Consider the following 19,008-nt stretch of genomic DNA (forward strand, 5'->3'; position numbering starts at 1 on the left):
ATATATATATATATATATACACACAGTATCTGACAAAAGTGAGTACACCCCTCAAATTTTTGCAAATACTTTATTATATCTTTAGCTCACGCTCTAATGCTGGGTGTGTGGTGTGCCACTACTTATATTGGCATGGGGCAGGGTCATCGGAGGCCTGCCCCTTATCTTATGACGTCACCTTCCCATCATGCCCCGGGTGGTGGCGTCATAAGGGACGGCCTCCAGATGACATCACCCGGTGACAATATAAGTAGTGGCATACCACGCACTCGGCTTTAAAGCAGGAGAGAGTGTCGAGTCAACATCGGAAGAAGAACAGAGGGAGAACACATCGGAGAAGACCCAGCTAAAGAGCGAGAAGATAGCGGAGAAGACATGGACAGCGGAGAAGACAGAGGACAGAGGGAGAAGAACCGGAGAGGGCTAGAAGATATACAGTGCCTTGCGAAAATATTCGACCCCCTTGAACTTTTCAACCTTTTGCCACATTTCAGGCTTCAAACATAAAGATATAAAATTTTAATTTTTTGTGAAGAATCACCAACAAGTGGGACACAATTGTGAAGTGGAACGAAATCTATTGGATTTTTGAAACTTTTTTAACTAATAAAAAAATGAAAAGTGGGGCGTGCAAAATTATTCGGCACCTTTGTGTTAATACTTTGTAGAGCCACCTTTTGCTGCGATTACAGCTGCAAGTCCCTTGGGGTATGTCTCTATCAGTTTTGCACATCGAGAGACTGAAATTCTTGCCCATTCTTCCTTGCAAAACAGCTCGAGGTCAGTGAGGTTGGATGGAGAGCGTTTGTGAACAGCAGTTTTCAGCTCTTTCCACAGATTCTCGATTGGATTCAGGTCTGGACTTTGACTTGGCCATTCTAACACCTGGATACGTTTATTTGTGAAACATTCCTTTGTAGATTTTTCTGTATGTTTGGGATCATTGTCTTGTTGGAAGATAAATCTCTGTCCCAGTTTCAGGTCTTTTGCAGACTCCAACAGGTTTTCATCCAGAATGGTCCTGTATTTGGCTGCATCCATCTTCCCCTCAATTTTAACCATCTTCCCTGTCCCTGCTGAAGAAAAGCAGGCCCAAACCATGATGCTGCCACCACCATGTTTGACAGTGGAGATGGTGTGTTGAGGGCGATGAGCTGTGTTGCTTTTACGCCAAACATATCGTTTTGCATTGTGGGCAAAAAGTTGGATTTTGGTTTCATCTGACCAGAGCACCTTCTTCCACATGTTTGGTGTGTCTCCCAGGTGGCTTGTGGCAAACTTTAGACGAGAATTTTTATGGATATCTTTGAGAAATGGCTTTCTTCTTGCCACTCTTCCATAAAGGCCAGATTTGTGCAGTGTACGACTGATTGTTGTCCTATGGACAGACTCTCCCACCTCAGCTGTAGTTCTCTGCAGTTCATCCAGAGTGATCATGGGCCTCTTGGCTGCATCTCTGATCAGTCTTCTCATTGTCTGAGCTGAAAGTTTAGAGGGACGGCCAGGCCTTGGTAGATTTGCAGTGGTCTGATACTCCTTCCATTTCAAAATGATCGCTTGCACAGTGCTCCTTGGGATGTTTAAAGCTTGGGAAATCTTTATGTATCCAAATCCGGCTTTAAACTTCTCCACAACAGTATTACGGACCTGCCTGGTGTGTTCCTTGGTCTTCATGATGCTCTCTGCGCTTTCAACAGAACCCTGAGACTATCACAGAGCAGGTGCATTTATACAGAGACTTGATTACACACAGGTGGATTCTATTTATCACCATCAGTCATTTAGGACAACATTGAATCATTCAGAGATCCTTGCTGAACTTCTGGAGTGAGTTTGCTGCACTGAAAGTAAAGGGGCCGAATAATTTTGCACGCCCAACTTTTCAGTTTTTAATTTGCTAAAAAAGTTTAAAATATCCAATAGATTTTGTTCCACTTCGCAATTGTGTCCCACTTGTTGGTGATTCGTCACAAAAAATTAAAATTTTATATCTTTATGTTTGAAGCCTGAAATGTGGCAAAAGGTTGAAAAGTTCAAGGGGGCCGAATACTTTCGCAAGGCACTGTAAGAGAGAGCTGAGAAGACCCCGAGAAGTGAGAAGAGATCGGAAGAGATGACGGAGCTGCCTTAATAAATTACTTTAAAGACCTGTGTACTATGTTTTATATTTGACACTTTTTTCAGGTGAATGAGTAGGGGTATAATGTACCCCACACTCATTAACATAGAGTGGGGGCAGGGATCTGTGGGCCCCCTTTTTTTAAAAAAAATTGGCGTGGAGTTCCCCTTCAAGATTATCAGAGCACAAGTCGCATGCCAAAGTCAGATCAGCCAAGATGGTGATCCGCCTTCAGTGATATTCAGTGGGCTGAAGTAGGATAAAAGTTGGACCAAAGTAGTGCAGGGAGCATTTTCAAAGTCGGACCGACTTGTATCAGACCAGTTAAAATGGATCCCATAGGGAAACATTGATTTTCGCACGTCATGCGACATGAGCTCCCAATGTTGGAGTGTTTGTCATACCAGTGTGAACCCGGCCTGAATCTTGGAGGTCTAGTGGGCCTCTTTTATGAACTCTGACCTTTTCAGCCTAAACATGAACTTTTATTAAGAAAATGTTCATACAAGGTCATACAAAGTATAACAAACAAAATTTCACTGGTGTATACATAAATTACAAGAAAAATTGGATTATTCATCCCCTGATAAGATCAATAGTAACTAAGCACAATTTATGGGTTTTCAAATAGATCAAAGAAAATCCGTTAGTTAGGACATGCACAGAAAATCAATTCAAAATATGACGTATAACATAGTTGTCAATATACTGTAGCTTGTAGTAAGAGACCATGGATTGGTATCTAAAAACAGGCTTAGGAGGATTGTAACCAATGATCCGAAATGTTATTATATTTAGAAGGACATCCCCTGTGAATATAAAAACTTTTTGTATGGCAAGGTGTTATTGACTTCTCCTATCCATGTGGTGGGTTCCAGGGGTAAATTTCTCATCCAATTTTGGGCTCTCGCTTTTCTGGCTATTAAGTTTGTTGAAGAAAGGTCTTGGTGAATTTCTCTAATTGAGGAATCGAGGAATCTGATTCAGGAAATATTCCCAATAAGCACTTAGGGTGTGATGTTAATGAGGAGCCCATATTGTCATGAAAGAATTTGACCAATATCCTTGTACCAGTGGATAAATGATAGAATGAGCCATTAGCACCGTTACACATTGGACATAAAATGCTTTACTCTCCTTTGTAAGGGGCTATTCTAAGAGGGGTAAGATAGGAGCGGTGTATTATAAATAATTGGGTGAGACGATCTGACAATTTGGCTGACACCATCTTACATGTGTTTAGTGCCTCACTCCATTCCTCATTCTCTATAATACCCATATCACTCTCCAATTTTTTCTTTAGCCTAGAAGCTAGTTGCATAAAAGAAGGAAGGAGTAACATACTGTAAGAGATGGGGATTCATTTGCCAGGGCCTGTACTTTTTTGACCATTTCCATTGGGGGTTAGGAGCTGCCTGAGAAAACTCTCAAGGGAACTGTGTTTGCATAGCATGACAGATCCATAGACATCTAAAAAAAATGTAGTTAGGCAATAAGATTCCTCTCTAAGTCCGTCATATGTTTTAAGATTTCCATCTGAGGGTAGATGACTCAAATCAGCGCTGTGTCTTGGCCTAGGCTGACAAGGCCCAGGCGTAGGGCGGTGCTTTGTGGGGGGGCAGCAAAAAAGCCACCCTCATGTGAAAAAAAGCTCCCCACCTCCCCCTGAGTCTCGACGGCCGCACAAATATATGGGCTTGAGCGGAGGGGCAGTCTCAGCTCACCTTGGCTCGGCTCGGTTGTGCTGCTTGGGCAGGAGGCGGGCAGGCTTGACTCACCTCAGCTTGGCTGGGCTCGGGCGGAGGGGACAGTCACAGTGATGTAAGTAATGATGTATTAGAAAAAGGAGGAGAATCATGTTAGAGAAGAAGTTAATCATGTCCGCAGCCTCTGACCATGTCTGCAGCCTCTGACCATCCCCTGTATCATATCCACAGTCTCTGACCAACTCCTGTAGTATGTCTGCAGTCTCTGACCAACTCCTGAGGTGGAGCTCTAATAGGAAGAGGTGGAGCCTAAAGAGGAAGTGGTGGAGGTTACAGATAAAGGGGTGGGTCTTAAACAGGAAGGGGTGTGGCAAATTCAGATGGGTGGGTGCCCGATTTTAGTCTTGCCTAGGGCAGAACAAAACCAAAATACACCACTGACTCAAATATTGGATCCCCTTTAAGCTCCATAAGTTGGCACTAGGAACGGAGGTGAGTTTATGAACTCTGATCTTTAGTTCCTTTCATAGATATTCTATTGGATTCAAGTCAGGTGATTGGCTGGGTCATTATAGCAGCTTTATTTTCTATATTTTCTGATAATTCTTTTCACTCCTCTGTCAGAAATCTTGTAAGGGGCACCTGATCGTGGCCGGTTTATGGTGAAATTATGTTCTTTACACTTCAGGATTATGGCCCCAACAGTGCTCACTGGAACATTCAGAAGTTTAGAAATTCTACTGTAACCAATGCCATCAGCATGATTTGCAATAATAAGGGTGCAAAGGTCTTGAGAGGGCTCTTTGCTTTAACCCATCATAAGATGTTTATTGTGTGACACCTTGGTAATGAGACACCTTTTTATAGGCCATCATTTGAGATTGAACCAGCTGATATTAATTTGCACTGACAAGGAGCAGGATTGCTTTCTAATTACTGATAGATTTCAGTTGGTGGCTTTCCATGCCCTTTTGCACCTCCTATTCTTTATGTGTTCAATACTTTTTCCCTGTGTCAGTCTATTTTATTACACAATTTCATTTTTGAACTGATTTGTTTTCTTTTCTTTGTATGGATTGCATGGGCTGTTACTGACATGTGGTGAAAATGTATTATCAATAGCACCTTTAGAAATATATTTACCTAGACAAATGGTGACGTGTTCAATACTTATTTTACCCGTTTTTTATACATATATTGTCAGGTCACCTGAGGCTAGGTGACAGATGCACAACGTTGTGGTCAGGAGCGCAATGCTAAGATAGTGGGCCCTTTTGCTGACTGCTGCGGATGGAGCTCTGGGTGGTTCAGGAAAGCAGGTCCACTGGAGCATTGGAACGGATCACACTGGAAGCTAGAGCATGAGATTTCCCGGAGCATGGAGTCTAAAAACCAGCAGGTTTTCACCAGAGCCTCTGATGGTGAGGATGGCCTTCACTGCAACTGAATCTAGGTCGCGGCCCCCAGGGTCTCCCAGCTCACGCTCACGGCTGGGTATTGGTGGATCGAGAGGAAGCAGAAGTCTATGACAACAGGGGATAGTCAGGAGGACAAGCCATGGGTCTGGGCAACGAGCAGACAGGGATAGACAGGAGAACACACCAAAGGCCAAGGAATCGATTAGACTGGGATAGTCAAGAGAACAAGCCAAGGTCGGTATACGCAATCAGACGTAGAGCACACGGCAAGAACCACACAGGAAACCTAACACACTAATGTTGATTGGCAAGGCTGGCTTGCAGTGCACAAGTCTAAATAGTGTTTCCTGTTAGATGCTGAGGGAAAATTACTTAAAGTGGAGTTCCACCCAAAAGTGGAACTTCCGCTCATTTGTCTCCTCTCCCCCTCCAGTGCCACAATTGGCACTTTTCGGGGGGGGGGGGGGGGGCAGGATATCTGTCTTTGACAGGTATCACATCACCGCAGAGCTCACTCCTCTCCATTTCGCCGGGCCAGTAGGAGAGCGGAGCGGGGCCTCGCGCATGCACAGTACACTGCTGGGTATCTTTACCCACAATGGCGGCGGCAGCACCCGACAGCTGATGGAAACATCAGCTGCGGTGCCGACATCGCTGGACTCCGGGACAGGTAAGTGTCCTATTGTTAAAAGCTAGCAACTGCAGTATGTGTAGCTGCTGGCTTTTAATTGTGTGTGTTGTTTTTTTTTGGGGGGGGGTGACAGCACTTTACGCACACAGGTGAACGTCGCACGGTCTCTTAAGCTGAACACAAGCAGAAAGGTAAGCAGACAAACAGGGCATGAAACATTACTGCAGATTCATGACATATATACAGTACCTCACAAAAGTGAGTACACCCCTCACATTTTTGTAAATATTTTATTATATCTTTTCATGTGACAACACTGAACAAATGACACTTTGCTACAATGTAAAGTAGTGAGTGTACAGCTTGTATAACAGTGTAGATTTGCTGTCCCCTTCAAAATAACTCAACACACAGCCATTAATGTCTAAACCGCTGGCAACAAAAGTGAGTAAACCCCTAAGTGAAATTGTCCAAATTGTGCCCAATTTGGACATTTTCACTTAGGGATGTACTTACTTTTGTTGCCAGCGGTTTAGACATTAATGGCTGTGTGTTGAGTTATTTTGAGGGGACAGCAAATTTACACTGTTATACAAGCTGTACAAGCACTACTTTACATTGTAGCAAAGTGTCATTTGTTCAGTGTTGTCACATGAAAAGATATAATAAAATATTTACAAAAATGTGAGGGGTGTACTCACTTTTGTAAGATATTGTAAACAGACTTTTAAGTGTTTAAATCAGACAACCTGCAATCTATAATGTTTAGGTCCAAAAATTATCAAAAAGGACATAGACCTTTCTCTGTTTTTTTTCTGATCTGGCTGCATTTGGAGGTAATGAGAGGTAAGCAGTCCATTTACACCTGTCCACCCACAGTCTAAGGCCCCTTTCACACGGGCTTTCCGATTAGGTCCATCTGTCAGTTTTTCAGGCGAAGCTGTTCAGAGCTCCTCCAATGCAGCGCCTTTTTTCAGCAGGAACGTGGGGGAACGCAGTTCCGCCACCTCCAGCACTGAATGTATGTAATGTATGTAATAGCAAGGGTTGTGGGGTGTGCTGGAGGGTCTATTGATGCTGGCTGCTGGGAGATCTGTTGTGGCTGCTGGGGGGGTCTAATGTTGTTGGGGTGGATCTTTTGTTGCTGGATGTGGTGTTTTGTTGTGGTCCATTGTTGCTGTGTAGAGGGTCTATTGTCATGTGTGGGATCTACTGTTGCTGCGGTGGGATCTTTTGTGTGTTGGATCTATTGTTGCTGGGGGAGTCTATTTTTGGCTGCTTTTCTTGTAATCATTAACATATTCCATACAAATTATTTAGCATCACAAAATGATATTTGGTACTGTATTTTCTAAAAGGGCCGGTACTAGGAGTGTGGTAGGGAGTGGAACCAAGGAACGGTGCTTAGAGTTGGGTAGGGGGTGGAGACAAGGGACGATGCTCAGAGGTAGTTAGGGGACTGAGACGAGGGGTGACTCGCAAGGGGGGGAGTTCCTGCACCTATTCTCGGAGGAAAAAAGCCCTGCTCTAATCACTCCTATGGAACGGCGGATAACATGTCCGCTGACACCCGCTGCTATCCAATCCAAACCTGCCTGTGAAATCCAGGCGGATGGAGACCCTATTTTCCATCCATCTGGCAGATTGGATGGAATCCAATGAAAACAGACAGGCGGTCTTTTTCATCCGATCTCCCCATAGAGGAGAGCGAGGCTTTGACAGGTCCGTCTCTGCATAGTGAGCGGAGAGTGGAGACGGACCTGTCATCCTCCTGCTTAGCGGGGATCGACAGAGCGATCTCCTGCTGAGCAAAGTGGAGTCTGCCGGCGGACCACCCGTGTGAAAGGACCCAATAGCTGGCCATACATTATACAATTTTCATATAAATTTACCCTCAACTATATAGTGCAAGGGCCTGCCGATTGCATACACATTGAACTTGTTTAGGTGTGACCTCATATTGTATGGTTTTGGTAAATCTAACAGAAAGTTGTACAAAAAAATTATATAATATATGGCCAGCCTAACATAGAGCTTCCAATCAGGTCCTGATCAGACTGCCTGTGTGAAAGGGGCTTTACGCTGCAACACACCTGATTGGCTGCTTATGCTGGTTTTTACCTAGTCTGAGCCGCATAGATTGGAGAGTAGAGTGTAATGCGACGTTGCACCCAAACAAAATTGACGTCCTTTTTTTTCCCACAAATAGAGCGATTTTTATTTTTTGCGCTATAAACAAAAAAAGAGCGACAATTTTAAAGAAAACGCATTATTTTTTGCTATAATAAATATCCCCCAAAAATATATAAAAAAAAACTATTTTTTTTCTCAGTTTATATGTATTCTTCTACATATTTTTGGTAAAAAAAAATCGCCATAAGCATATATTGATTGGCTTGCGCAAAAGTTATAGCGTCTACAAAATAGGGGATAGATTTATAGCATTTTTATTATTATTTTTATTTTTACTAGTAATGGCGGCGACCTGTGATTTTTATCGTGACTGTGACATTATGGCGGACACATCGGACAATTTAGATACATTTTTGGGACCATTGGCATTAGTACAGCGATCAATACTATAAAAATGCATTGATTACTGTACAAATGTCACTGGCAGTGTAGGGGTTAACACTAGGGGGCTATCAAGGGGTTAATTGTGTTCCCTAGTGTGTGCTCTAACTGAAGGGGGGTGGGGACTGACTAGGGGAGATGACAGATCGCTGTTCGTACCACACGCCAATTCCTCAGAAAAGGAAAGCGGAGACCGGAAAATTTGAAGCCCAGCAACCACAGATACATCTAGATGAGAGGTGCTGACTGTCAAGGGGTGGGTGAGCTCACCATCCATCCCTGTCTGTGACTGAAGTCTCCTTCCCCTCCCCTGTTCTCTCACTTGTCTCTGAGTGAGTACACCAAGGTAAATCAGGGTTCTCAGAGCACTCCTTACATCAGAGTTCCTCTTTACACCAGAGGCAGCAATGTTCCTCCTTACATCAGAGTTCTCAGTGTTCCCCCTTAGATCAGGGTTTCCAGAACTCTGCGGACTCTGATCTAAAGGGGGAACTCTGTGGACTCTGAACTAAAGGGGGAACTCTGCGGACTATGATCTAAAGCGGGAACTCTGCGGACTCTGAACTAAAGGGGAACTCTGCTGACTCTGAACTAAAGGGGAACTCTGCTGACTCTGAACTAAAGGGGAACTCTGCTGACTCTGATCTAAAGGGGGAACTCTTTGGACACTGATCTAAAGGGGGAACTCTGTGGACACTGATCTAAAGGGGAACTCTTACTTCACTTCATATGATTAGAAATGTTATTTAATTGCAAAGTATATCTATAGTTTATGCTGTTAAAAAATTAGCTGTGCTTTGCTAAAATGTTTGGGTTTGACTTGCAGAAAAGGTGGAAACCCTAAGTGTATTACTGGGTTTTAAACAGTATAAGCACTTATTTCTAATGTTTTACGTAGCTATACCTGCAAAAGGGGCCAGCCTGAAGTGATCTACAGGACCTAATTTTGTGACTGAGCTTTTTCACACTGCCAGCGCGAGTGCAGCTAGTTTTAGCTGTACTTCATCATTGTTTTAGAGGCTTTTTGGGCACTAGCGGGGAGCTTTTAACCCTCGCTGACGGCCGAATAAAGGGTTAAAAGTGCCGGCAAAGCGCCGCTGTCGGGTGCTTCATCGGCGCTGCCTATTGACTTCAATGGGCAGGGGCGCTTTAGGAGCCGTATGTACACCACTCCTAAAGCACTCCAAAGAAGCTGCTTACAGGACTTTTTTTGACATCCTGCCAGCGCAGAGCCCCAGTGTGAAAGGGATCTTAAAGTGGTTGTAAACCCTTACAAACCACTTTGACCTACAGGTAAGCCTAGAGGCTTACCTGTAGGTCCAAGAAATATCTCCAAAACCTACACGGTTTAGGATATATTTACAAAAAGACAGGCACCGCTGTTTACGGCGCAGTAAGCATGCTGCTGCTAACGGCTATATGCCGTTAGTGGCGGCTCCCGTGCGCATGTGCGGGAGTGATGTCATCGCTGCTCCGGCGCTGTGAGTGGCCTGAGCAGCGATACCCAGAAGAAGATGGATGCTTCGTGCTACAGGGGACAGCGGTGACATTGCTGGCTCTTGTGTCAGGTAAGTGACACATAATGGGCTATTATGCGATGCATAGTAGCCCATTATGCTTTACCATTGCAGGGAGACAAAGAGGAAGTAAACCCTTCAGGGTTTACTTCCTATTTAAGCTCCACTTTAATGATGAGGAATCCTCTAATTTGCATCTAATTTGCATTGTAGAGCTGTGCATTACTTAGACTGCTAGATGTAATACAGACCACTGATCTATATATTTTGGCTGGCAGCGTGGCTCCATTAAAAACGATGGAGCCATGTAATTGGGGATTATCAGGCAGCTTAGGTTTGGTGTACAGATGTATTTGTTTGTATTTTCATTTGCCATGCATTCACATTTATTAAATTATCTGACCTGGCCTATGTTAGACCCGGCTTGTCCCATGATTTTGTTATGCCTGTTTTTCCTTCTACTGACCTTAGCTTGTGTCCTTTCTTTACCTTCTACCAGCTGTCGTGGTACCTCTGCTGCCTTTTTGATCTTGACCTTAGCCTGAACTCTGATTCTGCTTCATCTTGCTGAACTGGTACCAATTCTGCCTAGTTGTTGCTGACTTCTGCACACCCTGACTATGACTCTGCTTCTGGCTCCTGCGTGATCCCTGGCCTGATCTGGAAACCACCATTCTACAAATCTAGTACCTCAACAGTATCTAAACTGTCTCCAGCATCTCTTAGGCATCCCTGCCACTAATTGCCCCATAAATCCACCATGTATAGTAATGGAGATGAACAAATGGCAGACATGTTTGAAATTCAGCCCAGATGACAGGCATGTCTCCTTCTATAGCTACAGTGGAAGTATGGGTAGTCAGGAAGGTACAGGAATTACATTTTTCAAAGGATTACTAGATACAAATAAAACAAAAATGAAAAAAATAAAACTTAAATAGATTGTAAAGGTAAAAAAATGCGGTCATTGAGCTGTTTCAGGCTCATTCACTTCTGTCTGGGACCTTGAATTTAATTGCGCTTAAACAGCAGAGCCGTCAAGACGCACACGGCGGTGATGGTTCCTGGAGCGTGTTGAAATCAAGGTGCACTGGCACCCCACTTCTCAGTCTTTTTGGGGTATTTTTTCTTGACGGCCTCGTACAGGTAATGTCCCATATATTTATGTTTTTAATAACCCTAACATATATTCAATGGCATTTAGGAATTGGGTTCTGTTTATCCCACTTTCTTATTGGCAAGTGTATATCTAGCAGGTATATTATACTGTGGCAATGGTAGTTTTCCATATGCCCCATGTTTCTGGTTTATTTATAGTGCAATGTTCATGGCCATCCACATGGTTAATGAGGATGATTACCCCTACTGTCCTATTATACACGGGGCATCTGTTCTTGCCTAGGCTCTGCTCCTTTTGTGTGGGTGGGGGGATGGAGGGGTTGTGATGATTGTGTGGGGGGGAGGGGTTTGGGTATGGGTCAATTGGATGTCTCATATCCATGCCTTATACCTGAACTCACCTTACCATTGGCCACATATGATATATATACATATATTGCTATAGTCATGGGTATATAAAGGGTTCTATTCTTTGAACAATTTTGTTTGGTACTCCTAGACGATCATTGGCCTCTTTATATAGCACTTTCTATACTGTCCAACGTCCATCACACCAGGCTGGTGAATCTGGCTTCACCATCCTATCATTGTAGAGTGTGTCATCTCTGCTCCCTCTTGATGTTGCGGTCGCTGAAGTATCAATACCACAAGTTTGGTGAGCACTCATGCCATTGTATAATCTTCTATAAATGTGAATAAAATAATTGTTATTGGTATTAACGGTATCTTTTTATAATCTACAAAATGTTATAGATGTATGCCGAGCTGCCCTGAAGAAGCAGATAAGAAGTATGTGAAACGCGTCAGTTTCCACATATACAAGCATCTGCCTTTATCCTGGGTATTGAGTATCAATTATGGTCAAATAGTTATGACCAAATGCTATTGTTGTATTGATCATTGGTCTACTTTCTGTGATCAAATGTCATTATTGTAACCTTTTAACTTGTTAACCTTTGAAATAAATTTTATAATTTTATGAACACTTTTTTGTGGCTGTGCTTACGTCACTGACAGTTTTAAACATGCTTAAATATCCCACAACCTTATGAGGGAGTGGTGTGCTCCCTCCAATTTTCATAACATACTATACTATACTCCTCTTCTATGTTCCCTGTCAACGCTCCTGGCCTCTCCTCTCTGTCCAGTGCCCCCATGGCAAGCCACTTCCCATGGGGGCACTTGTGCGTGCTTGTTCCTGAGCCCCGCTGCTGAGTGCATGGACACAGACAGCGGGACTCGACCCTGTTGCCCCGTAACTGGCTTTGATTAACAGCACTGGGAGCCAATGGCTTTGCATGCCCCAGGAGAGCCAGTGAAACCCAGAAGTGGGGGGAGAGAAGAGCTGTAGATGTGCACAGCATTGGATCAAAGGAGGGCTCAGGAAAGTAAAAAAGGGGGGGTGAGGGGGGATGCTGAAGCCCAAACATTTTTTCCACCTTAATGCAAGGAATGCATTAAGGTAAAAAATGTTTAGGCTTTAAAACCACTTTAAGCTGATCCCAATTTGTTCATTTTTTTCTGACTAGCCCCAGCTTTTGGTGGTATGCTGGATGCTTGCAAGAGGAGTAAAGCCTCAATTTTTTGTTTTCTGATGGGACATACAAGATAAAATCAAGACAGTTGGTACAGTTCCCCTTTTCCCTCTTTAAAAAACATGAACTCGTACAACTTATCTACCAGCTAGACATAGGATAAAATCAAATTAGCCTTGTTTAGGGAAGTTGCACACTTTGATAAAATCAGGAGCTAGCCATTAAAGAAGAAGCATCAATTATTCAGTTTCAGATTTTCCTATCTACCTAGGTGTCCTGTAACACTCGATGCAATGTTGGACAGGGTACCCCACCTTGGTTCACTCCCATCTCTCTGCATTCTCATTGTTGGTGCTTACCTTTGCATATGCTGGGAGAGAAGCGGTCTACCTGTAGGTAGGTCTTCCCTGTAAGGCTGGGTTCACACTGCTGCGGTGATGAGATCGGATGTGATTCACACCGCACTGCAGTGCAAATCACATCCGATCTCTGTGCAATGCGAGTTCAGCCATACAGATAGTATGGCTGAAAATAGCATCGCATCCCGCCCACACTCGCACAGGACCCTTTTTTTGGTCCGCAGCAGAATCGGATCGCAAGGGTGTTCACACCATGCGATCCGATTCCTGTCGAGTTTTGCAGATCGCACTGCGATATGCAAACTGATCTGGGGGTGTCATTAACGTTTCACTGACACTCCCAGCAGTTCGCATAGGGCAGTGTGAACTGCCGCCGGGAGGAATGCGATGCGGGAACCCACAGTGGATTTGGAGCGTTCCCGCATCGCTGCAGTGTGAACCCAGCCTTAAGGTGTGGCCACTTCCCTTAGGAAGTGTGTCCTCTGTACTACCTCAGCCCAGTCCCCTGTCCCATTAAATAGTGGGGGAGGAGCTAACGTTGGTCTTCATCAGCAGCAAGGACAGCAGGATACAGCATTAAAGAGGAAGCACCCCCCTGGGGGTGGGAAGTTATGAGACCTGGGGCCCGGGGAGTAGCACCACAGCACCTCTTTCTGTGTATCTATTGCTTTCTTGCTATTATAACCACGACGTTGACATGTTTTTATGTACCTTTGTGCCATTGTTTGGGAACTGTTCATACCTTGTATATTGGGTTGCAATATCAGATTTTAGAACTATTTATATTCCCTTTTGTTTTAAGTAAAGTTCAAGAAAAGCGTCTTATCGTCTCTTCCTTGTCGAAGCCTGGGAGCTCAAGAATTGTGAAATAATAAGATCAGCCTTTGGGAAGAAGTAAATATGTGTGTTTGTGGAAACCTGATCGGCTCAGGAGTAGGTGGTGATTGGGGAAAGAGTCACCCTTCTGGCACTGAAAGCTAAGCCTCTCCTGGAACACTCGCCAGGTGACCTGGGCCCCCGTGTGACATGGGCCCTAGGTGTTGAGTTGGAATCCCAGAGTCCCAATCTGGACCATGTTAAGGCACAGGCCTATGTATAAAGTGCTTGGGGAAAGGGGTTATTTGCACTAAGAACAAATGGATACAGGAATGTGGTCTCGGACCAGTATCTGAGCATGTGATGTTTGCGTGGGCTTGAACAGGAAATACTATAGGAATAGTCCTGGAGCCCTATTTGGAGGTGGGACCCCATCTGCATGTTTGGCCACTCAACACTGGGCAGCCTGCTTACATCTTTGAAAACTGCGTTGTTGTGAGGAAATCAGCTGTCCAACCGCAGCTATTATGGCATTGCCTGATGCTGGAGTTGAGTTTTGAAACGCTTGTACCTTCTCAAGTTTGTGAGTATGTTTTGGCTCTTATATTTAATTAAATTTGGTGGTGGTTATACACTAGGCGTTTGCACCCTCTGATATCTTTTTACAGTCCTGGAGCCCTGTTTGTAGGTGGGGCCCCATCTGCATGTTCAACACTGGGCAGCCTGCTTACATCTTTGCCGTGCAGCTGTAGGCAAAGGAAGTGCTACTTTATAATACCCCGTGTGAAAGAACCCTAAATTTACTGACAGATTGTAAAAATATGTGATTTTTTTACAACTGGCAGTAAATATCAGGGGGTGATAATTTCAGCGCCTAGAGGCGATTCAGTTCGCATTGTGCGCTATACAAGTATTTCATTCATTCATTCATAATTTCATGCTGTGTTGAATTTTTAAGTGTAAATTGCCAGTAAATTGTCTGTTTTGTCAGTAAAAAATGCTGCGGAAGGTTGGCAACCCTGGTCTCCTTACACCCTCCATCATCACTCACTAGATGTAGCTACATTGTACATTTCTGAAAGATCGCAAGAGAAAAGGTAACAGGCAGATCTGTGGGAGACAAACTGTGTGCACACTGCTCAAAACATAACAACTGTGCCAGTATCATGATCTTCTGATTGTATTATCATCTATGGGCCACAGGGCCATATAATGGACAGCCCAACAATAGTCCTCCCCCAACCCTACCATTGCTTAAAGTAGTCCAGTCTTACAGTAGTAGCAACTAAAGCTGGGCATAGATGTATAGAATTTCAAATAAAAATACTCAGAACATCCTGCCTGTCCAGGTCTCTGCATTCAACCTGCAACTTCTCCAGAACAGACTCCTCTCTTTCATTTGGACCCACAAGTGCCCCAAGGTCTCCTGCTTTACTGTATACGCCCATAGGATGCTAGGCAGGCTGGGTGCTCCAAACGTTGCAAAATACTATCCGCCAGCACAAATTTCTCAACTTGTCATGCTCCGCGCTTCGACTGACATCCCTCTTTAAGTTCTTTTTGAGGTCCCTAACTGCGTGCTGGCCACCATCTCTGCCCTACTGTGGCTCCCTCCTAAACTATGTCCCCCCTCTGTTGGCCCCTTAATGGCACCTAGTCTGAAACTTTCGGACTCGGTATGGTACACCAGAAAGCTCATGTCTCGGTTTCTTCCACTACTTCCTCTCTTGAACATCTCCATATTTTCATGGTGCCCCCCCCCCCCCCCGGGTTCTCACGGGTCTGACATTTTCTTGGATCGCACACCTTCTCTACATGGTCTTCGATTCAAGAGACCCATGAAGCTCCTTCAGTTGAATTCTTCTGCGATATTCAGCTGCTGCCCTGCATAGCCTCACTTCACTGACATGACAGTTTCCCATATCAAAGAAAACACCTTTGAACACCCTTGCCTGTACTCCCCATGTGCCCCAGGCACCATGTCTATGGCATATTCTTCTCTCAACTCTAACAGTGCCTCTGCCTCTCTTTCCTAAGTACTTAAGTTGGAGTGAGACCTATTCTCTATTGACCTTGCAGATTGGAGCAAGGCCTGGTCCAGCATAGCAAAGTGCTCCTTCAATACAGCCGTGTTGGAGGCAGCATATAAGGTCCTCCTTCAATGGTATTTGCCAAGTCGAACCCATCTCTTAATGATAGATGTTTCTGGACCTGTCGTCAGTGAGGAGACGAAATCCATATTTGGTGGTCCTGCCCTGCCTAGTGGAATTCAGGTCAAGGGTCTTCGGACTCCTCCCCCTTTTCCACATACCTATCCTCAAGGATGCCATAATAGGCTTCTTGACTGTCCTTGTCTGCTCCATATCCTGACCTTGGCATGTTCCTTGACTATCCTTAACTGCTTGTTGCCCTGACCTATGGCTATCTCCTGACTATCCTTGTTGTAGCAGTCTGCTGCTTCATCCCTACCTTCCTGTATTCAACTGTGAGCATGAGCTGGGAGGCCCTGGGGGGTCAAGATCCGGAGCCAGACTGAAGCAAAATCTATCCCCACCACTAGGGGCCTCTGGTGAACACCCGCTGGCTCTTAGATTCCGCACCCTGTGAAATCTTATGCTCTAGCTCCCAGTGTGATCTGTGTTGGTGCTCCAGAATACATGCTCTCCTGAATCACCTAGCACTCCATCTGCAGCACTCAGCCATAGGATCCACTACCTTGCGGTGCACTCCTGACCCCAACGGAGTACATCTGTTACCTGGACTCAGGTGACCTGACACTCCTAAAGCTCCTCCTCACAGCACCTCTGTTGTTCAGAAGGCAGGCTCTGTTATATGTGTGAGACAGTAGTGCCTATGAACATGAGAATTCAAGGAAGTAAATGTGTAGGGGATCATCACAGAGTAGGCTGGCTTACAAACCTCAAGATCATTCAGATTAATAGGAGAATACTAGAAACAATTGAAATACAAAATGGAAATGAATATATAATTTTAAATTTTTTCCATAGATACGATTGAAGGCCATGTTTACACTTGCAGTTGGTGGGTGGCGAAAACATAATGCTGAACCGTGTTTTTACCACCTCCTACTGCTTCCTCTTAAAGCAGATCTTTACTGCATCTGAGCACCACAAACCAGAAACATTAATTCAATTTTAGTATTCAAAGCAAACTCCCTCATCCATCCATGTCCATATGCTTTATTTTGTTGAGAAATCACTTTGAAAAGCACCCCCCTAATATTTCTGTCCATGGCCATCTTGCGTAAGGTCAATTCATTAATTTAGAATTTACTTCCTGGAATCCATCTGCCCATAGCTCAAGCATGCATGCAGAAGAGTGTGCTTAGCTAAGAAAACACCTCCTCCTCTCCTCCTGAAGACTCATGGGATGTATGACATAATTTGCCTAGGCAAGAAACCAGGAAGTAACTGAAGAAATGTAAAAGAAAATGTTTAAAACAAGTAAATATGATCTAATTTCCTATCTATTTACTAATGCTAGCAGCATGAGTATTAAAAATAATCAATGTTGATAGCAGAGTGAAGTTCCACTTTAAAGAGTTACTAAACCCAGGACCCTGCATTCATTATATTTAGAGCAGTTAGAGCAGTCTTGTGACTTCTATCAGTGTCTGGTTAAAGCTTGTAGGAGGAGTTTTTCATCCTCCCCTGATTGTTCTATGAGGCTGCAGGACCCCTGACTAGGATTGCCACCTTGTTTTCAAGCTAAACCTGAACACTTTAGTGGCCTGGGACACCTTTGGGTGCCCCAAGGAGGGTAGTAATGCAGTGTGCATAGCGTGTCGGAGCGAACAGTAGGTGTGGTCAAATTGCTCTTGATGACATTATTGCCCTGCCCCCAGACAGCCGCCCGTAGCTCCCAGACAGCAACAGATTTGTGTGTGACTCTCTTGGCTACTTGGGGAGCCACAACCCAGTCTAAATAATGTATCCAGGTTTCAGGCTGCCTGAAAACCCAGACACATGATTCAAAACCTGACTGTCTGGGTGAATCCTGGACAGGTGGCAACCCTACCCCTGACCCTCTGTCTGGACAGTGCTGATTGGCCTTGTGCTAATCACGTTCACTCTCCCAAGAAAAGAAAAAAAAAACTCTCGAGCAATACACAGCAAACTGAGCATGTGCAGCTTGCCCCCAAGGCTCTGTTCTATCAGGAGATGGATTGGCCATGATGCAAAAATGATCCCCTTCTGCCGTGTTTGGTGGGTAGTGCTGTCCTCTGAACATGACCCATTTAACTGAATAGGGCCACCCCAAAAACCCTGTGTAATGCCCCTGGTGCAGTGTTTTAGGGATTAAAACAAGAGCCTCCTCACGACCTACCAAACAGTCTCTGAAAAGTGATCCCCTGTATATTGCTCATCAAATTGTGAAGCTCATGTAAACTTGGTTCTGCTCTGTAGTAGGCAAGTGAAAGCATCTCTGTGTAATTAGTCCATATATCCACCTCCCACAAAATCAACATTGCACGAAAGATCTAGATCCCAAGTCATCCTGGTTGCTGGCTGTGACTGTACCAACCACAGAATAATTGTTGGTGGCAACAACATTTGTATTTCTATCCAAGATTTCTGTTAGGCAAGGGATCTTATTAGCAGCATTCTCCATATAATTAAAGCAGTATGTAGATCCTCCACCTGCTAACAAGACCTTATCCTAGGAAATGTGACAGGTGCATATGTCAGTGAGAAGTACAACACCTGATCAGATCTGCAGTATAATCAATCCCCTTTTCCTGGCACTACGCCCACACAATCAGGGCACACAGATCTACTCACCCAGGGGGCCAGAAGCCGTTTGTGCTGCTGCTGTTGCCCATTTCGCACCTTCCACCTCCATGGAGCAAGCAAATGTCAGTGGAGAGCTGCAGTTTCCTGGTTTTACTGTTCCCATGTACTTTACACAAGAGGAGTGTCAGGTTTCTTGGCCTGATTGTTATTGGCTGGAAAAGACAAATCTCCACATTGTATTGCGACGCTTGTTCTGAGGAGGTAAAGGTAGGCTGGAGGAGGAAGTAAAAAATAAACGCAAGAATAGCATTGCATTTCTTGTGTGCTGCCAGGGCTGACTGTGATCAGCATGTTGGTAAACCTGTGCGGTTAGGTGTAGTCAGTTCATCGGCATAGTTTATTTTAAACACGTAAATGAGCTTTTGGAATTATTTAAAAGGTAACTCCGCTTTCCTGGGAA

At 44.4% G+C, this 19,008-nt stretch overlaps 1 protein-coding gene across 2 annotated transcripts in view; it reads right to left on the reverse strand.

The window, feature by feature from the left end:
* The window catches only part of LOC143933845 (uncharacterized), an 84,150-nt gene extending 65,414 nt beyond the window's left edge, over window positions 1–18,736 (reverse strand). The window contains exon 1 of one of the 2 annotated variants that reach the window (XM_077456919.1): window positions 18,597–18,736. In XM_077456919.1, the coding sequence (XP_077313045.1) occupies window positions 18,597–18,637 (41 nt within the window). In that variant the 5' untranslated portion in view covers window positions 18,638–18,736. The remainder of the gene's footprint in view (window positions 1–18,596) is intronic. The other variant, XM_077456918.1, reaches the window with a different exon arrangement.
* Window positions 18,737–19,008: the final 272 nt, after the last annotated feature.

The sequence above is a fragment of the Lithobates pipiens genome, unplaced genomic scaffold, assembly GCF_037356315.1.
Source record: "Lithobates pipiens isolate NorthernLeopardFrog02 unplaced genomic scaffold, aLitPip1_a1.2 Scaffold_27, whole genome shotgun sequence".
Classification (NCBI taxonomy): Eukaryota; Metazoa; Chordata; class Amphibia; order Anura; family Ranidae; genus Lithobates; species Lithobates pipiens.